This window comes from Oncorhynchus kisutch, linkage group LG7 (assembly GCF_002021735.2).
Source record: "Oncorhynchus kisutch isolate 150728-3 linkage group LG7, Okis_V2, whole genome shotgun sequence".
Lineage (NCBI taxonomy): Eukaryota > Metazoa > Chordata > Actinopteri > Salmoniformes > Salmonidae > Oncorhynchus > Oncorhynchus kisutch.
In genome coordinates, this window is record NC_034180.2 from 39,121,494 (window position 1) to 39,143,559 (window position 22,066).

General features: G+C 44.2%; 1 protein-coding gene across 1 annotated transcript in view; it reads right to left on the reverse strand.

The window, feature by feature from the left end:
- The window catches only part of LOC109894606 (disks large-associated protein 2), a 79,309-nt gene that overhangs the window by 30,878 nt on the left and 26,365 nt on the right, over window positions 1–22,066 (reverse strand). The window contains exons 3-4 of the mRNA XM_031829077.1: window positions 2,689–2,875; window positions 1,389–1,608 (exon numbers count right to left, since the gene is read on the reverse strand). Coding sequence (XP_031684937.1) covers window positions 1,389–1,608; window positions 2,689–2,875 — 407 coding nt within the window. The remainder of the gene's footprint in view (window positions 1–1,388; window positions 1,609–2,688; window positions 2,876–22,066) is intronic.

Consider the following 22,066-nt stretch of genomic DNA (forward strand, 5'->3'; position numbering starts at 1 on the left):
AGATTATGTTTTAGTTTGTTGAGAAAGCAGTGTAAATAATTGGTGAAAATCTGTCAAATGCACAATTCTCCAGATGCCCACACCTTCTCTGACCCCTCCCTAATATCATTGGTAGAACTCCACGGTAGAAAGAATGGGTCTTCACTTCTTTACCAGGGGAAGGATGTTGTTGTTTTTGTGTCTATCCAGAAATGGGAAACAATGTCATTGCTACGGTTTATCCTCTGGCGAAGTAGATGATCTTACAGGACCGTTTGCTGAAATGATTTTTATTCACTCAGTGTCATATTCGCAGTTTATTTTATTCCACATAAAAAATATAACTCTTGTTTTTGTGACCTCAATTGTATTGGCCAGTGCAGTCATTACCTGCCACATGAGACACCAGAATCTGTGGGAATTGAACTGGAGAACCTGTGGGAACTGAACTGGAGAACCTGTGGGAACTGAACTGGAGAATCTGTGGGAACTAAACTGGAGAATCTGTGGGAACTGAACTGGTGAAGCTGTGGGAATTGAACTGGAGAATCTGTGGGAATTGAACTGGAGAATCTGTGGGAACTGAACTGGAGAATCTGTGGGAGAGAAAACTCAAAGCCGTTGCTGTGGCAACAACGTGTATGCATCACAATGTGGTTTGTAAGTACAGGTAGATAAAGCTGTCGTAAACCCATTCAGTCATTAAGACTCTGGAGTTGAAGGACTGTTCATCTGAGCACTATTTCCCCTGCCCAGAGTTTCAGCTGAGAACACACGCAAAGTATCTGTGGCTTATCATGAAATAAGGTATAGAGCCAGATTGTGCTGAAGGCGATTAAGTCCATCAACTAAAAGAAAAAGCTAAAGTAAGGAAACAGCAACGAGGGAGAAAAAACAATCCATCCTCACTTAATCTGAAAAGGTCTCGTGATATAATGTTCACTTCATGTGCCTGCAGAATCATTTCAATAGGGTTCATATCTTCACTCTCTGATATTATGTGGAATGAGAATATGAATGACTGAATTGAAAATGCAATATGATGGATTGACTCAAAGCAAATCATAAACTATTCTTGAATATGCTCTGTATATATCAGGAAATATGTCAAAGTGGTTCATGCACATGTATGGAGCCATTTCATAAAGCACTTGAAGAGCAGAGCATCACAAGAAATGTCATGTGCATGTTGTTAATTTCTTATTTCTCACTTGATATAACATTTTGATATTTACAAACGGGAACTGTACCCTTGTGTATAAGGTTTACTTTGCATGGCTATATCAACTTATCATCCACTTTGGAATCAGAGATCAGCTGTCATCTCAATAGTGTTCATGCTCTACTGTATACAGTATGTGTTGTATCTGTTAATGTGGTGCAGTCCCCTCCTCCCCTGTTGTTCTGACCTGCTGTGGCCCTGATGGTAGAGGTGAGGGTGGAGGAGGTCATGGTGGGGATGCAGTCATCATCCTGGGAGTAGCCAGCCTGGATGGCCCTCAAGTAGCTGTGGCTCCGTGTCCGGAAACAGCCGGGCAGGTCCAGAGCCTCCACAGCCTGAGATTCCACCTCACTGAAGACCGACTCACAGACTGACTCAAACTGACCGTTTATCTCTGTCTCACTCACCTGGAGGAGAGAACAGCAGGGTGAGAAAGGGTCAATGCAATGAAAGTTCTTGTCTTTGAGGGAAAACATTAATTGGTTGTATACAACGTTTGATGTTATGCTCTTTTCTTCCTTTGAATAAAAAAGGGTTTGCTTGAAATGGCTACCAGCTAATTGCCAGGAGAGCAAATGTTTGAAAAGGAGAACGTCTGCAAATGTATTGTTCATTTGAGCATTGTCCTGATGCGCAATTACTTAGAGAAATGTCAAGCATGTGACTTGCTCACCAGGACAATGTTTTTTGTTTGTGGTTTTTTGTTTTTCTCAATTCCTCCAGTTTGACACAGTTGCCTAAATAATGCATTCTGAAAGCTAGATCTATGTTGAAATGTGTAAAGGATTAGAGGAAGTCAAGGTGACATATTCTAGTGGCATAGCATACTGTATGAGTGTTAGTTCCCTCTGAATCCCCTGAGACAATGTGTCCTGATCTCAACAGAACCATTATTTGGCAATCTTAATATCCTGAGACAGAAGTGCATCTTGCCATATAGAGATATCAATTTAAGGAAGTTTAAATGGTCCGATGTGTATCTCACCATTCCCATTTGGCAATCCTGAGAATCGTAGATAAGGATCCTGTTCTATTGCGAGATATATAATCTTGTAATAACCTCAGCAGGGTGCCGTGGAGGCAGAGATAAAGCCAGAGAATTAGCGGGAGAGAGGTTGAGCTTTTAAGACTTGGGACAAATCAATACACTCCGACTTTAAGAGCGAGATTTAGATCTTAAATGAATATCAACCAGACACATAAAAGACTCAAGACTAAATTTTGCACAAATGCACAAATACATGAGGGGGTAAGAAAGTTTGATAAAAGTATATGCATCTAAGGAAGGGTCAAGACTGAATGAAGGAAGAGAGAAGAATGGTGAGCTAAGGTATGGAACATCATATAATATCCCATTGTCTTCCGACGGGTGGCTTCATTCTAACGTGAAACGCGTTGCCAGAGTCTGAGCAGACGTCCGTCATGATATCTGGCGTAATACAATGATTATATCTTGTAAATATCATTGCTATAGGCCAGAGACTCACCTGGCTGACCTGGCTAACACAGCTGGCCTGGCTGAGAGTGCTGATTGCCCGCATGTAACTCTGGTTCCTGGAGCGGAATTGGGCTGTTGGGAGAGGTGGCTGCCGGTAGTTATAGATGGTGGAGGGCTCCAGGGCCAAGCTGGGGTGTGGGTGAATGTCTCTGGAAGCCTGCACCTGGAAGCTCTGACTGAATGGAGAGATAGAGACGACAGAGCGAGAGAGAGAGAGAGAGACGACAGAGCGAGAGAGAGACGACAGAGAGAGAAAGAGATTGCAGAGAGAGAGAGCGAGAGATGGCAGAGAGAGAGAGGACAGAGACGACAGAGAGAGAGACGACAGAGAGCGAGAGATGGGAGAGACACAAATAGATAGAAAGGGAGATTATTATACTTGTAAAGGGGTTGTAGAAATTGGCTTAATAATTTTAAGTAAACATAGTTTGACAAATCTGTCACATGGCCACAGGTCTTACAAAAGGGAATAAAACAGTTAAGTGTTAATTACTTCACGGCAGGCATCCTCTGGGTGAGCTGAACTTCAGACTGAGACTGATTATGACATTGCATTGACCAAGAGAGGGGGGGGGGGGGATCTTCCTCCCTCCACTAAATCATTGCTGTGTTCAACAGTGTCCCCGAAATGGCAATTCGATTTGCTATTGTGCTGAAGCAGCCAATCAATGCTTGGAGATGAGGGAAATGCAAATGAGGAGCTAGTTAGCAAGCAGAGCCAGCATTTCTAAGATAGCAGGAGAGTGTCAGCCAGGTCAATTAAATGTGCTTCCCCATAAGGGAAACAGCCTTCACTCACGCCATCACAGAGATGCATACAAAGCTCTCTACCGCTCTCCATTTGGCAAATCGGACCATAACTCTATCCTCCAGATTCCTGCTCACAAGCAAAAACTCAAACAGGAAGTACCAACGACACGATCAATACGGAAGTGGTAAGATGAAGCGGATGCTAAGCTACATGACTGTTTCTCTAGCACAGACTGGAATATGTTCTGGGATTCATCCAATGGCATGAATAACTTCTTTGGGATAGGGGGCAGCATTTTCACTTTTGGATGAATAGCGTGACCAGAGTGAACTGCCTCCTACTCAGTCCCAGATGCTAATATATCCATATTATTATTAGTATTGGATAGAAAACCCTCGGAAGTTTCTAAAACTGTTTGAATGATGTCTGTGAGTATAACAGAACTCATATGGCAGGCAAAAACCTGAGAAAAAAACAAACAGGAAGTGGGAAATCTGAGGTTTGTAGTTTTTGAAGTCACCCCTATTGAATACACAGTGGGATATTGGTTATGTTGCACTTCCTAAGGCTTCCACTAGAAGTCAACCGTCATTAGAATGTTGCTACTGTGATGTGGGACCGGATGAGAGCTCTTTGAGTCAGTGGTCTGCCTACAGCCTCGTTCTCAGTCACGCGCTTTCACTTGAGAGGTAGCTCTCGTTCCATTGCTTTTCTACAGACAGTGGAATTCTCCAGTTGGAACATTATTGAACTTTTATGATAAAAACATGCTAAAGATTGATTCTATACTTAGTTTCACAAGTTTCTTCGACCTGTAGTATAACTTTTGAACGTTTCGTCTGAATGGACCAGATCGCACATTTGGATTTGTTTACCAAACTCCCTAACAAAAGAAGATATTGGACATAAATGGACATAAATGATGGACATTATCGAACAAAACAAACATATATTGTGGAACTGCGATTCCTGGGAGTGCATTCTGATGAAGATCATCAAAGGTAAGTGAATATTTATAATGCTATTTATGAATAATGTTGACTACCCAACAATGTGGATATTTCTCTGGCTGGTTTGGGCTTTGAGCGCCGTTCTCAGATTATGCTTTTTCCGTAAAGTTTTTTTGAAATCTGACACAGCGGTTGCATTAAGGAGAAGTGTATCTATATTTCCATGCCTAACAATTGTATTTTCATTGACATTTGTAATGAGTATTTCTGTGAATTCATGTGGCTCTCTGCAATATCACTGCATGTTTTGGAACTACTGAACGTAACATGCCAATGTAAAATAAGATTTTTGGATATAAATATGAACTTTACAGAACAAAACATACATGTATTGTGTAACATTAAGTCCTATGAGTGTCATCTGATGAAGACCATCAAAGGTTAGTGAGTCATTTTATATCTATTTGTGCTTTTTGTGACTCCTCTCTTTGGCTGGAAAAATGGCTGGGTTTTTCTGTGAGTTGGTGGTGACCTAACATAATCGTTTGTGGAGCTTTCGATGCTGTAAAGCATTTTTGAAATCGGACACAGTGGCTGGATTAACGAGAATTGTATCTTTAAAATGGTGCCTAATACTTGTATGTTTGAGAAATTTGATTGATGAGATTTCTGTTGATTTGTATTTGGCGCCCTGCAATTTCATTGGCTGTTGGCTAGCGGAACCCCAGTCCTAGACAAGTTAAGGAGTTTACCACATCAGTCAACAGCTTCATTAATAAGTGCATTTACAACATTTCCCCACAGTGACCGTACGTACATATCCTAACCAGAAGTCATGGATTAAAGGCAACATCTTCACTGAGCTAAAAGCTAGAGCTGCTGCTTTCAAGGAGAGGGACACAAATCTGCACGCTTATAAGAAGTCCCGCTACACCCTCAGACGAACCATCAAACAGGCTAAGCCTTAATACAGGACTAAGATCGAATCCTACTACACCAGCTCCAACGCTTGTAAGATGTGGCAGGGCTTGCAAACTATCACGGATGACAAAAGGAAACCCAGCCGAGATTTGCCCAGTGACGCAAGCCTACCAGACGAGCTAAATGCCTTCTATGCTCGCTTCGAGGCAAGCAACACTAAACCATGTGTGAGAGCACCAGCTGTCCCAGACAACTGTAGAATCAGGCTCATAAGGCCGTAGGGCCAGATGGATTATCAGGAAGCGTACTCAGAGCATGCGTTGACCAACTGGAAAGTGTCTTCACGGACATTTTCAAACTTTCTCTGACCCAGTCTGTAATACCTACATATTTCAAGCAGACCACCATAGTCCCTGTGCCTAAGAATACCAAGGTAAGCTGTCTAAATGACTACCGCTGTGTAGAAATAACATCTGTAGCCATGAAATGCTTTGAAAGTGGTAATAGCTCACATCAACACCATCATCCCAGAAACGCTGGGCCCCCTCTAATTCGCATACAGTTTCAACAGATCCACAGATGACGCAATCTGTATTGCACTCCACACTTCACTTTACGACCTGGACAAAATGAACACCTAAGTGAGAATGCTATTTATTGACTACTGCTCAGGGTTCAACACCATAATACCCTCCAAGCTCATCACTAAGCTAAGGACCCTTTGACTGAACACCTCCCTCTGCAACTGGATCCTGGACTTCCTGATGTGTCACCACCTAGTGTTGAGGGTAAGCAACATCACCTCCGCCATGCTGACCTTCAACACAGAGGCCCCCAGGGGTGCATGCTCAGCCACCTACCATACTCCCTGTAAACCCATGACTGCGTGGCCACTCGTGACTCCAACACCATCATTAAGTTTGCCGACAACACGATGGTGGTAGGTCTGATCACCGACGACGATGAGACAGCCTATAGGGAGGAGGTCAGAGACCTGGCAGTGTGGTGCCAAGACAACAATCTCTCCCTCAACATTGGCAAAACAAAGGAGCTTATTGTGAATTACAGGAAACAGAGGGCCAAACACACCCCCATTCACATCGATAGGGCTGTAGTGCAGCAAGAGCTTCCTGGGTGTCCACATCACTAAGGACCTACTGTATCATGGTCCAAACACACCAACCCAGTCATACAGAGGGCACAACAATGGCTCTTCCCCCTCAGGAGGCTGAAAAGATTTGGCATGGGTCCTCAGATCCTCAAAAAGTGCTACAGCTGCACCAATAAGAGCATCCTGATGGGTTGCATCACCGCTTGGTATGGCAACTGCTCGGCATAATACTGCAGACGGTAGTGCGTATGGCCAGTACATCACAGGGCCGAACTCCCTGCCATCCAGGACCTCTATACCAGGCGGGGTCAGAGGAAGGCCTAAAGAATTGTCAAAGACTCCAGTCACCCAAGTCATAGACTGTTTTCTCTGCTACAGCACAGCAAGCGGTACCGGAGCGAAAAGTCTGGAACCAAAAGGTACCTGAACAGCTTCTATCCCCAAGCCATAAGACTTCTGAACTAAAATGGCTGATACTAAATTCTTTAACTTCATATGTATATTATTTAACTTCAAAAAAGTATTTAAGAAAAGCGCTAATATGTAGCACCCAAAATGAGGGAGGTTTGAATGCTCTGGATTTTAAAACCTCTATAATCTTTAAGATCAAATGGATACAGAACCATTTAAGAAATAAGGATAGCATTTGGACTATAATCCCTAATTTAATATTCCAACAGAAACCTGCTCCTTTTACTCTCTGTTCTGTACGTAATAGGCGATCAGCTCTGATAGCCTTTAGCCGTACCCTTATCCTACTCCTCCTCTGTTCCTCTGGTGATGTAAAGGTTAATCCAGGCCCTACAGTGCCTAGCATCACTTCTACTCCCCAGGTGCTTTCATTTGTTGACTTCTGTAACTGTAAAAGCCTTGGTTTCATGCATATTAACATTAGAAGCCTCCTCCCTAAGTTTGTTTTATTCACTGCTTTAGCACACTCTGCCAACCCGGATGTCCTAGCCATGTCTGAATCCTGGCTTAGGAAGACCACCAAAACCCCTGAAATTTCCATCCCTAACTATAACATTTTCCGACAAGATAGAACTGCCAAAGAGGGCGGTGTTGCAATCTACTGCAGAGATACCCTGCAGAGTTCTGTCATACTATCCAGGTCTGTACCAATACAATTCAAGCTTCTACTTTTAAAAATCCACCGTTCCAGAAACAAGTCTCTCACCATCACTTGCTATAGACCACCCTCTGCCCCCAGCTGTGCCCTGGACACCATATGTGAATTGATTGCCCCCCATCTATCTTCAGAGCTCGTGCTGCTAGGTGACCTAAACGGGGACATGGTTACCACCCCGGCCATCCTACAATCTAAGCTTGATGCCCTCTATCTCACACAAATGATCAATGAACCCACCAGGTACAACCCCAAATCCGTAAACACGGGCACCTTCATAGATATCATCCTAACCAACTTGCCCTCCAAATACACCTCTGCTGTTTTCAACCAAGATCTCAGCGATCCATAATGGGTCTACGGTCAAACAACCACCCCTCATTACTGTCAAATGCTCCATAAAACACTTCAGCGAGCAGGACTTTCTAATCGACCTGGCCAGGGTATCCTGGAAGGATATTGACCTTATCCCATCAGGGATAAGCTATTCTGGGTATTCTTTAAAAGTGCCTTCCTCACCATTTTAAATAAGCATGCCCCATTCAAAAAATGTTGAACCAGGAACAGATATAGCCCTTGGTTCTCTCCAGACCTGACTGCCCTTGACCAGCACAAAAACATCCTGTGGCGTTCTGCATTAGCATCGAATAGCCCCCGTGATATGCACATTTCAAGCAGAAATTTGCATCCTGTAGCACAAACTCAGAAAAGTTCTGGGACACTGTAAAGTCCATGGAGAATAAGAGCACCTCCTGCCCACTGCACTGAATCTAGGAAACACTGTCACCACCGATAAATCTACTATAATTGAGAATTTCAATAAATATTTTTCTACAGCTGGCCATGCTTTCTACCTGGCTACCCCTACCCTGATCAACAGCCCTCCACTCCCCACAGTAACTGGCCAAAGCCTCCCTCATTTCTCCTTCACCCAAATCCAGATAGCTGATGTTCTGAAGAGCTACCAAATCTGGACCCCTAAAAATGAGCCGGGCTAGACAATCTGGACCCTCTCTTTCTAAAATTATCTGACGAAATTGTTGCAACCCCTATCACTAGCCTGTTCAACCTCTCTTTCATATAGCTGCCGCGGTCATCCCCCTCTTCAAAGGGGGAGACACTCTAGACCCAAACTGCTACAGACCTATATCTATCCTACCCTGCCTTTCTAAGGTCTTCGAAAGCAAAGTTAACAAACGGATCACCGACCATTTCGAATCCCACTGTACCTTCTCCACTATGATATCTGGCTTCCGAGCTGGTCGTGGGTGCACCTCAGCCACACTCAAGGTCCTAAACGCTATCATAACTGCCATCGATAAGAGACAATACTGTGCCGCTGTATTCATCGACCTGGCCAAGGCATTCGACTCTGTCAATCACCACATTCTTATCGGCAGACTCAACAGCCTTGGCTTCTCAAATGATTGCCTCGCCTGGTTCACCAACTATTTCTCTGATAGAGTTCAGTCTGTCAAATCGGAGGGCCTGTTGTCTGGACCTCTGGCAGTCTCTATGGAGGTGCCACAGGGTTCAATTCTCGGGCCGACTCTCCTCTCTGTATACATCAATGATGCCGCTCTTGCTGCTGGTGATTCTCTGATCCACCTCAACGCAGATGACACTATTCTGTATACCTCTGGCCCTTCTTTGGACTCTGTGTTAACTAACCTCCAGACGAACTTCAATGTCATACAACTCTTCCGTGGCCTCCAACTGCTCTTAAATGCAAGTAAAACTAAATGCATGCTCTTCAACCGATCGATGCTCGCACCTGCCCGCCTGTCCAGCATCATTACTCTGGACGGTTCTGACTTAGAATATGTGGACAACGTCAAATACCTAGGTGTCTGGTTAGACTGTAAACTCTCCTTCCAGACTCAAATTAAGCATCTCCAATCCAAAATTAAATCTAGAATCGGCTTCCTATTAAAGCATCCTTCACTCATGCTGCCAAACCTACCCTCGTAAAACTGACCATCCTACCGATCCTCGACTTCGGCGATGTCATTTACAAAATAGCCTCCAACACTCTACTCAATAAATTGGATGCCGTCTATCACAGTGCCATCGGTTTTGTCACCAAAGCCCCATATACTACCCACCACTGCGACCTGTACACTCTCGTTGGCTGGCCCCCGCTTCATACTCGTCGCCAAACCCACTGGCTCCAGGTCATCTACAAGTCTCTGCTAGGTAAAGCCCCGCCCTATGTCAGCTCACTGGTCACCATAGCAGCACCCACCCGTAGCATGCACTCCAGCAGGTATATCTCACTGGTCACCCCCAAAGCCAATTCTTCCTTTGGCCGCCTTTCCTTACAGTTCTGCCAATGACTGAAACAAACTGCAAAAATCACTGAAGCTGGAGACTCATCTCTCCCTCACTAGCTTTAAGCACCAGCTGTCAGAACAGCTCACAGATCACAGCACCTGCACATAGCCCATCTGTAAATAGCCCATCCAACTACCTCACCCCCATACTGTATTTATTTATTTATTTATTTATCTTGCTCCTTCGCACCCCAGTATCTCTACTTGCACATTCATTCATATAATATATACATATATATATTCTGCACATCTACCATTCCAGTGTTTAATTGCTATATTGTAATTACTTCGCCACCATGGCCTATTTATGGCCTTACCTCCCTTATCCTACCTCATTTGCACATACTGTATATAGACCTTTTCTATTGTATTATTGACTGTATGTTTGTTTATTCTATTTGTAACTCTGTGTTGTTGTATGTGTCGAACTGCTTTGCTTTATCTTGGCCAGGTCGCAGTTGTAAATGAGAACTTGTTCTCAACTAGCCTACCTGGTTAAATAAAGGTGTTCTCAACTAGCCTACCTGGTTAAATAAAGGTGTTCTCAACTAGCCTACCTGGTTAAATAAAGGTGTTCTCAACTAGCCTACCTGGTTAAATAAATGTGTTCTCAACTAGCCTACCTGGTTAAATAAAGGTGTTCTCAACTAGCCTACCTGGTTAAATAAAGGTGTTCTCAACTAGCCTACCTGGTTAAATAAAGGTGAAATGATTCTTATTTTTATTTTTTTAATTGTTGGGATATAATTCTTACTCAAATGCAATTTTTATATGGGTATAATCCCTATTAAGCTTGAGAAATTTCATAAACAAGTACTTCTAACTTGGAACCCAAATTTTCTCCACATGGGTATACAATCTAGAATAATAAAGAAATAAAACACAAATATATTTTTCCAAAACTGGTTTGACAACAACATTTTTTTGGTTATATAATTATTGAATAATGATGGCCAACTATATGATTATCAAGAATTTATGAGAACACACAATGTTACATTCACTCCTGAGGAGTATCACATTGTTGTTAGAGCTGTCCCTAAAGGTGCTATTCTTCTTTTAGGAGAATATAACAGTACTCCAAGTGCAACTGTTGAGGATTTTGTCTCTGCTGAGACTCAATACAATTAGAAGGAATTGACATTTTAAACTATAAATGTAATAACATGTACATAAGGAAACTATGTCAATATGTTACTATTCCCTCAGCTAAAATACAGCCCTAGGACAAGTGAACTGGAACAAAGTTTCATTGTTGTCTGGTAAATATTGTATATCTAATAAGGTGATTGAAGTATCATACAAACTCATTCATAGAATCTACCCTGTAAAGACCTTTATTATACACAGATTTAAAATAGCTATTGATAGCAAATGTGTATTTTGTGGTTGTGGCCCAGAAACTCTTGGCCATTTATTTTGGTACTGTTCTTATGTCAGAAGATTTTGGAGGGAGTTTTAAAATATTTTATTTGAAAAGATTAATGTTAATCTGAGAGACTGATGTTATGTTTTAGTGTGATCCAAATGATATGGACCCTGATTTAACTTGTTCATTTGTTTATCGTTCATGGAAGATTCTTTATCCATAAAATGAAGTGGGCAGAGAACAAACCTCTTTTCACATTATTTAAGATAGAATTGAAATATTATTTTGAAATTATCAGTAAATGCTAAAACAAAAAGCAATACGCACCATAAAAGTACTTAACAAAATGAAAATGAATCTTGAACCCTGCCTGTTAGGTTGATGTACTCTTGTTTGTATATTTCTGTTTAAAAATAAATAAAATAAAAGACTTCTGAACAGTTAATCAAATGTCTAGCCGGACTATTTACATTAACCCCCTTTCTTATTTCTTTCTTTATCTTCATTTATTTACACTGACTCCTGGCACTGGCTCTATGCACACTCACTAGACTCTACCCACGCACTCATACACACTACACTGACTCCTGGCACTGGCTCTATGCACACTCACTAGACTCTACCCACGCACTCATACACACTACACTGACTCCTGGCACTGGCTCTATGCACACTCACTAGACTCTACCCACGCACTCATACACACTACACTGACTCCTGGCACTGGCTCTATGCACACTCACTAGACTCTACCCACGCACTCATACACACTACACTGACTCCTGGCACTGGCTCTATGCACACTCACTAGACTCTACCCACGCACTCATACACACTACACTGACTCCTGGCACTGGCTCTATGCACACTCACTAGACTCTACCCACGCACTCATACACACTACACTGACTCCTGGCACTGGCTCTATGCACACTCACTAGACTCTACCCACGCACTCATACACACTACACTGACTCCTGGCACTGGCTCTATGCACACTCACTAGACTCTACCCACGCACTCATACACACTACACTGACTCCTGGCACTGGCTCTATGCACACTCACTAGACTCTACCCACGCACTCATACACACTACACTGACTCCTGGCACTGGCTCTATGCACACTCACTAGACTCTACCCACGCACTCATACACACTACACTGACTCCTGGCACTGGCTCTATGCACACTCACTAGACTCTACCCACGCACTCATACACACTACACTCACTCCTGGCACTGGCTCTATGCACACTCACTAGACTCTACCCACGCACTCATACACACTACACTGACTCCTGGCACTGGCTCTATGCACACTCACTAGACTCTACCCACGCACTCATACACACTACACTGACTCCTGGCACTGGCTCTATGCACACTCACTAGACTCTACCCACGCACTCATACACACTACACGGACTCCTGGCACTGGCTCTATGCACACTCACTAGACTCTACCCACACACTCATACACACTACACTGACTCCTGGCACTGGCTCTATGCACAGTCACTAGACTCTACCCACGCACTCATACACACTACACTGACTCCTGGCACTGGCTCTATGCACACTCACTAGACTCTACCCACACACTCATACACACTACACTCACTCCTGGCACTGGCTCTATGCACACTCACTAGACTCTACCCACGCACTCATACACACTACACTGACTCCTGGCACTGGCTCTATGCACACTCACTAGACTCTACCCACGCACTCATACACACTACACTGACTCCTGGCACTGGCTCTATGCACACTCACTAGACTCTACCCACGCACTCATACACACTACACTGACTCCTGGCACTGGCTCTATGCACACTCACTAGACTCTACCCACACACTCATACACACTACACTGACTCCTGGCACTGGCTCTATGCACACTCACTAGACTCTACCCACGCACTCATACACACTACACTGACTCCTGGCACTGGCTCTATGCACACTCACTAGACTCTACCCACGCACTCATACACACTACACTGACTCCTGGCACTGGCTCTATGCACACTCACTAGACTCTACCCACGCACTCATACACACTACACTGACTCCTGGCACTGGCTCTATGCACACTCACTAGACTCTACCCACGCACTCATACACACTACACTGACTCCTGGCACTGGCTCTATGCACACTCACTAGACTCTACCCACGCACTCATACACACTACACTGACTCCTGGCACTGGCTCTATGCACACTCACTAGACTCTACCCACGCACTCATACACACTACACTCACTCCTGGCACTGGCTCTATGCACACTCACTAGACTCTACCCACGCACTCATACACACTACACTGACTCCTGGCACTGGCTCTATGCACACTCACTAGACTCTACCCACGCACTCATACACACTACACTGACTCCTGGCAGTGGCTCTATGCACACTCACTAGACTCTACCCACGCACTCATACACACTACACGGACTCCTGGCACTGGCTCTATGCACACTCACTAGACTCTACCCACACACTCATACACACTACACTGACTCCTGGCACTGGCTCTATGCACAGTCACTAGACTCTACCCACGCACTCATACACACTACACTGACTCCTGGCACTGGCTCTATGCACACTCACTAGACTCTACCCACGCACTCATACACACTACACTGACTCCTGGCACTGGCTCTATGCACACTCACTAGACTCTACCCACACACTCATACACACTACACTGACTCCTGGCACTGGCTCTATGCACACTCACTAGACTCTACCCACGCACTCATACACACTACACTGACTCCTGGCACTGGCTCTATGCACACTCACTAGACTCTACCCACGCACTCATACACACTACACTGACTCCTGGCACTGGCTCTATGCACACTCACTAGACTCTACCCACGCACTCATACACACTACACTGACTCCTGGCACTGGCTCTATGCACACTCACTAGACTCTACCCACACACTCATACACACTACACTGACTCCTGGCACTGGCTCTATGCACACTCACTAGACTCTACCCACGCACTCATACACACTACACTGACTCCTGGCACTGGCTCTATGCACACTCACTAGACTCTACCCACGCACTCATACACACTACACTGACTCCTGGCACTGGCTCTATGCACACTCACTAGACTCTACCCACGCACTCATACACACTACACTGACTCCTGGCACTGGCTCTATGCACACTCACTAGACTCTACCCACACACTCATACACACTACACTGACTCCTGGCACTGGCTCTATGCACACTCACTAGACTCTACCCACGCACTCATACACACTACACTGACTCCTGGCACTGGCTCTATGCACACTCACTAGACTCTACCCACGCACTCATACACACTACACTGACTCCTGGCACTGGCTCTATGCACACTCACTAGACTCTACCCACGCACTCATACACACTACACTGACTCCTGGCACTGGCTCTATGCACACTCACTAGACTCTACCCACGCACTCATACACACTACACTGACTCCTGGCACTGGCTCTATGCACACTCACTAGACTCTACCCACGCACTCATACACACTACACTGACTCCTGGCACTGGCTCTATGCACACTCACTAGACTCTACCCACGCACTCATACACACTACACTGACTCCTGGCACTGGCTCTATGCACACTCACTAGACTCTACCCACGCACTCATACACACTACACTGACTCCTAGCACTGGCTCTATGCACACTCACTAGACTCTACCCACGCACTCATACACACTACACTGACTCCTGGCACTGGCTCTATGCACACTCACTAGACTCTACCCACGCACTCATACACACTACACTGACTCCTGGCACTGGCTCTATGCACACTCACTAGACTCTACCCACGCACTCATACACACTACACTGACTCCTGGCACTGGCTCTATGCACACTCACTAGACTCTACCCACGCACTCATACACACTACACTGACTCCTGGCACTGGCTCTATGCACACTCACTAGACTCTACCCACGCACTCATACACACTACACTGACTCCTGGCACTGGCTCTATGCACACTCACTAGACTCTACCCACGCACTCATACACACTACACTGACTCCTGGCACTGGCTCTATGCACACTCACTAGACTCTACCCACGCACTCATACACACTACACTGACTCCTGGCACTGGCTCCATGCACACTCACTAGACTCTACCCACGCACTCATACACACTACACTGACTCCTGGCACTGGCTCTATGCACACTCACTGGACTCTACCCACGCACTCATACACACTACACTGACTCCTGGCACTGGCTCTATGCACACTCACTAGACTCTACCCACGCACTCATACACACTACACTGACTCCTGGCACTGGCTCTATGCACACTCACTAGACTCTACCCACGCACTCATACACACTACACTGACTCTTCGCACATGTCTATGCACACTCACTGGACTCTACCCACGCACTCATACACACTACACTGACACTTCATCACACTCACTAGACTCTACCCACACACTCATACACACTACACTGACACTCCATCACACACACGCACGCACGCATACACACAGACTTCATACGCTCACAAACACAAAACACACACATGCATATTGACGCCACACACACACACACACACACACACACACACACACACACACACACACACACACACACACACACACACACACACACACACACACACACACACACACACACACACTCTCTTTCACATATGCTGTCTATTATATGTCCTGATTGCCTAGTCAATCAAATTTCAAATTTCAATCAATCAAATGTATTTATAAAGCCCTTCTTACATCAGGTGATGTCACAAAGTGCTGTACAGAAACCTAGCCTAAAACCCCAAACAGCAAGCAATGCAGGTGTAGAAGCACGGTGGCTAGGTCAAATCAAATCAAATCAAATCAAATGTATTTACATAGCCCTTCGTACATCAGCTGATATCCCAAAGTGCTGTACAGAAACCCAGCCCAAAACCCCAAACAGCAAGCAATGCAGGTGTAGAAGCACGGTGGCTAGGAAAAACTCCCTAGAAAGGCCAATACCTAGGAAGAAACCTAGAGAGGAACCAGGCTATGTGGGGTGGCCAGTCCTCTTCTGGCTGTGCCGGGTGGAGATTATAACAGAACATGGTCAAGATGTTCAATGTTCATAAATGACCAGCATGGTCGAATAATAATAAGGCAGAACAGTTGAAACTAGAGCAGCAGCACAGTCAGGTGGAAGTTGAAACTGGAGCAGCAGCATGGCCAGGTAGACTGGGGACAGCAAGGAGTCATCATGTCAGGTAGTCCTGGGGCATGGTCCCAGCTAGGTAAAACTCCTAGTCACTTTTACCCCTACCCACATGTACATGTACAGTATTATCTCTATTACCTCAACTACCTCGTACCCCTGCACATTGACTCAGTACTGGTACTCTTTGTATAAAGCCTCGTTATTGTTTTTATTGTGTTACTATTTCCTTTCTATATCGCAAATATTTGTCTTCCTTTTTAACTCTGCATTGTGGGGAATGGGCTCGTAAGTTAGCATTTCCAATGTAAAGTCTACACCTGTTGTATTCGGCGCATGCGACCAACACAATTTGAATTGATTTTATTTGGGCTAGAACTGCTACCATTTTCTTCCAAAACTGAAATGGAATGTGCAGAGCGATAGAGGGAGGAAGAACAGGCAGAATACACCCTAATGGTAAGGTCAGATAGGGATAAGTAAGCTGTTTTCAGCCTTTGTGTAGAAACAAAAATTGGCATTTTTCAGTATGACCAATGCTAGTGTGATTTAAACCCTGCTATTCCATCAAGAATTGTCAGAGATGGACCTCATGCATTTACACTGCATTCATAGACTATATCAAATATTCATACACAGTATAGAAATTTCTCCCTGGTTCAGATCACATCCAGAGATGAGCCTAGGAAAGAAGGGAATTCAGATTCAGAGGATCAGTTAAACTAACTAATATACTATCAAAAACAGAGATTAGTCACCGGTCAAGACCAGCTACGACTGTGATGATGTTCAATATCAGCTAAAGACAAACCCACTCAGTATACCTACAGTAAGAGGTAAGTTAGACAGAGACTGTATTGTGTTGACCAGTGCTGTACTGCTAGAGAAATAGGAGATAGATTGGCCTGGCTGACCTCGCATTGACTAGCAGTGCGTGTTTGCTGTATGAGGTGTCTATATGGCTGACCTCTCATTGACTAGCAGTGAGTGTTTGCTGTATGAGGTGTCTATATGGCTGACCTCTCATTGACTAGCAGTGCGTGTTTGCTGTATGAGGTGTCTATATGGCTGACCTCTCATTGACTAGCAGTGAGTGTTTGCTGTATGAGGTGTCTATATGGCTGACCTCTCATTGACTAGCAGTGAGTGTTTGCTGTATGAGGTGTCTATATGGCTGACCTCTCATTGACTAGCAGTGAGTGTTTGCTGTATGAGGTGTCTATATGGCTGACCTCTCATTGACTAGCAGTGAGTGTTTGCTGTATGAGGTGTCTATATGGCTGACCTCTCATTGACTAGCAGTGAGTGTTTGCTGTATGAGCTGTCTATATGGCTGACCTCTCATTGACTAGCAGTGAGTGTTTGCTGTATGAGGTGTCTATATGGCTGACCTCTCATTGACTAGCAGTGAGTGTTTGCTGTATGAGGTGTCTATATGGCTGACCTCTCATTGACTAGCAGTGAGTGTTTGCTGTATGAGGTGTCTATATGGCTGACCTCTCATTGACTAGCAGTGAGTGTTTGCTGTATGAGGTGTCTATATGGCTGACCTCTCATTGACTAGCAGTGAGTGTTTGCTGTATGAGGTGTCTATATGGCTGACCTCTCATTGACTAGCAGTGAGTGTTTGCTGTATGAGGTGTCTATATGGCTGACCTCTCATTGACTAGCAGTGAGTGTTTGCTGTATGAGGTGTCTATATGGCTGACCTCTCATTGACTAGCAGTGAGTGTTTGCTGTATGAGGTGTCTATATGGCTGACCTCTCATTGACTAGCAGTGAGTGTTTGCTGTATGAGGTGTCTATATGGCTGACCTCTCATTGACTAGCAGTGAGTGTTTGCTGTATGAGGTGTCTATATGGCTGACCTCTCATTGACTAGCAGTGAGTGTTTGCTGTATGAGGTGTCTATATGGCTGACCTCTCATTGACTAGCAGTGAGTGTTTGCTGTATGAGGTGTCTATATGGCTGACCTCTCATTGACTAGCAGTGAGTGTTTGCTGTATGAGGTGTCTATATGGCTGACCTCTCATTGACTAGCAGTGAGTGTTTGCTGTATGAGGTGTCTATATGGCTGACCTCTCATTGACTAGCAGTGAGTGTTTGCTGTATGAGATTCCATATTGAGTCTGTCAGCAATGCTCAGCGCAAGCTGGCTCTTCAGCCTGACCAGTAGGGAGGGAGAACACCATGCTTGTATTCACCTCAAGTCTGCAGCAAAATTGGTGATGTAGTTACACACGTCACTGTTCATTTTATTCACCCGGTAAGAGCTGTGGGTAGAGAGAAGAAACTGTGTTACTAGACCCATTGCTGGTGGGAGTCAATGGATACAGGTGTGACTGAGATCACGGCACAACATCAAAGGTTTCAGATAGATTTTTGTGGGGACATCAAACGTTTGCATGAGATGTTAACCAAAGTGCTCCAAACATTAGGGTGATACAAATACAGGTTTATGGACAGGATGACCACAGCAACTAATGGTATTAATGGTCATGTGGAAGATGCTAGAGTTGTAGACTGACAGACAGTGGTGCTTAATGGCAGACAGTACTACCTCATGTACAGTAATTGACCGATAATGACACAGATGAGACCTTTTAGTATTGATGAACATTAGGTATACAGACAGTTGTACAATTAAAAAACAAAATCAGTCTGAACTGCACTTAAGAAGATCATCAGCAATAATACGTAGGCCTATCGGCAATGGCTCATTTACCCATGAAGTCTTGAATAAATAAGCCATTTCTAATGGCAATTTAGTTGTGCGTAAATGAGCAAACTGAGGAGTAAAATACAACTAAAAGTTCTATCCATGAACATTGAAAGCAGCTCCAGCTTTAAGCTGACAACATAAGATGAAAGTGCAGCACATTGACTGACTGAGGGACATCATGTGCATGGCTTTATCCATCATCTCTACGTGGTAGAGATGTCTATTATAGTCGATAGAGCTGAGGCAAGCTGTTTCACAAAAAGACAACCCTTTATAATTTTTTTACCCCAGCACATTGCCTTTAATGTCTCCAACTGTTGCTAATGCACTTCCCATTGTTTGCCAATCCCAGCAGCGTTGCAGTGCTTGACACAAACCAGTGTGCCTGGCACCTACTACCATACCCCGTACAAAAGCACTTAAATCTTTTGTCTTTCCCATTCACCCTCTGAATGGCACATATACACTATCCATGTCTCAATTGTCTCGAGGCATAAAAATCATTATTTAACCTGTCTCCTCCCTTTCATCTACACTGATTGAAGTGGATGTAACAAGTGACATCCATAAGGGATCATAGCTTCCACCTGGATTCACCTGGTCAGTCTATGACACGGAAAGAGCATGTGTTCATAATGTTTTGTGCAATCAGTGTGTAATAATAATATCATATACAGTTTATTAGGTATACCTATCTAGTACCGGGTCAGACCCCCCGTTGCCTCCAGAACAGCCTGAATTCTTCTGGGCATGGAAATGTTGCTCAATTGGCATAAAGGGACCTAATGTATGCCTGGAAGACATTACCCACACCTTTACACCACTGCCACCAGCTTGAACCGTTGACACCAGGCAGGATGGGGCCATGGTCTCATGCTGCTTACGCCAAATCCTGACTCTGCCATCAACATGATGCAACAGGAACCGGGGTTCGTCGGACCAGCCAATGTTTTTCCACTCCTCAATTGTCCAGTGTTGGTGATCTTGTGCCCAGTGGAGCCGCTTCTTCTTGTTTTTAGCCCTTAGGAGTGGAACCTGGTGTGGTCGTCTGCTGCAAAATACCCATAAATGACAAGGACCAACGAGATGAGTTCCGAGATGCCGTTCTGCAAACCACTGTTTTACTGCTCTGTTATTTGCCTGGTTGTGGCCCGCCTGTTAGGTTGCACAATTCTTGCCATTCTCCTTTGACCTCTCTTAGGACTGCCGCTGACTGGATGTTTTTTGTTTGTCACACCATTCTCGGTAAACCCTAGACCCTGTTGAGTGTGAAAAGCCCAGGAGGCTGGCTGTTTCTGAGTTACTGAAACCGGTGTGCTCTGGCTCAGACGATCATACCACGCTCAAAGTCGCTTAGGTCACTCGTTTTGCCCATTCTAACGTTCAATCGGACAGTAAGTGAATGTTTTGATGCCTGTATACCTGCTTTATATAGCTAGTCACGTCCACGTGACTCTCTGTCTGTAGGAGCAAAACATTTTCGTGAATGGGGTGATGTACCTAATATGCCATTTAGCAGAGGCTTTTATCCAAAGCGACTTACAGTCATCAAATCAAATTGTATTGGTCACATACACATATTCAGCAGATGTTATTGCAGGTGTAGGGAAATGTTTGTGTTCCTAGGTCCAACAGTGCAGTAATATCTAACAATTCACAACAATACACACAAATCTAAAGTTAAAGAATGGATTTAAGAAATATATAAATGTTAGGACGAGCAATGTCAGAGTGGCATTGACTAAAATACAGTAGAATAGAACACAGTACATACATATGAAATGAGTAAAGAAGTGCGTAAACATTATTAAAGTGACCAGTGATTCCATGTCTATGTTTATAGGGCAGGAGCCTCTAAAGTGCCGGGTTGAGTAACTGGGTGGTAGCCGTCTAGTGAAGGCTATTTAACAGTCATCCTGAACAGATGAGGGCAATAGTCACAGGAATTAGGACTTCTGGGAAATGAGTGTTCTCTATAACAGGAAGGTGAGCGGATATAGGTCCGACAGCATTGCAGACAACCACAACTAACAGAGAAGCTCAATGAAGAATAATCACATTGTCTGAATGTTTACTGTCAGTGGGACTGAAGATAATGAGCAGTGAAGTTTAGCCTCATCCATCATCCCAGAAAACAGAGGTCAGGAGACAGTAAGGAAATCAGGAAGTCAGAGGGACCTACAAATGTGTTTAAGCCCCATTATAAAGCCATTTTATAATCATCAATGTTTAATGATGATAAGACTTCCCCATCATCATGAGCATACAGTAGGAGATATAAATAAATAGCAGATACACAGCAAATTAAGCATTTGCCTGCTTCTGTGGCAGAAGGATATTGTGCACATACACTCTTAGAAAACAGGTGCCATCTAGAACCTAAAAGGGTTCTTTGGCTATCCCCATAGATACGGTAAAGAAGTAAATCAAACTTGACCAAAACAATATAATTGCCATGAAAACGCGTGGGTAACAGGGCCGTAGGGGAAAGATCCCGATGTCTCCTATTGCTCCCCAGCAAAATTTGCCTACACTTAGGCTATTAATCATATTATGTGTATTTAAAGTATAATGCTTGTATGGATGTCAACCCCAACACATGTTCATGTCATCATTACCAATCAACTGCATTACAGTTAAAAACAACTTTGACTAACATCAACGATTTCTGTATGCTAGCTATGCTAACCAGCTTATACGAATGGGAGTTAGCATTTCGTAGTCGCTTCATCTTAACCTGAAAAACAAAAACAACCAAATATATAAAAAATTGACTTAAGTAAGCACATTGTGGGCCTGTTACAATACATAAATCATGACGTATT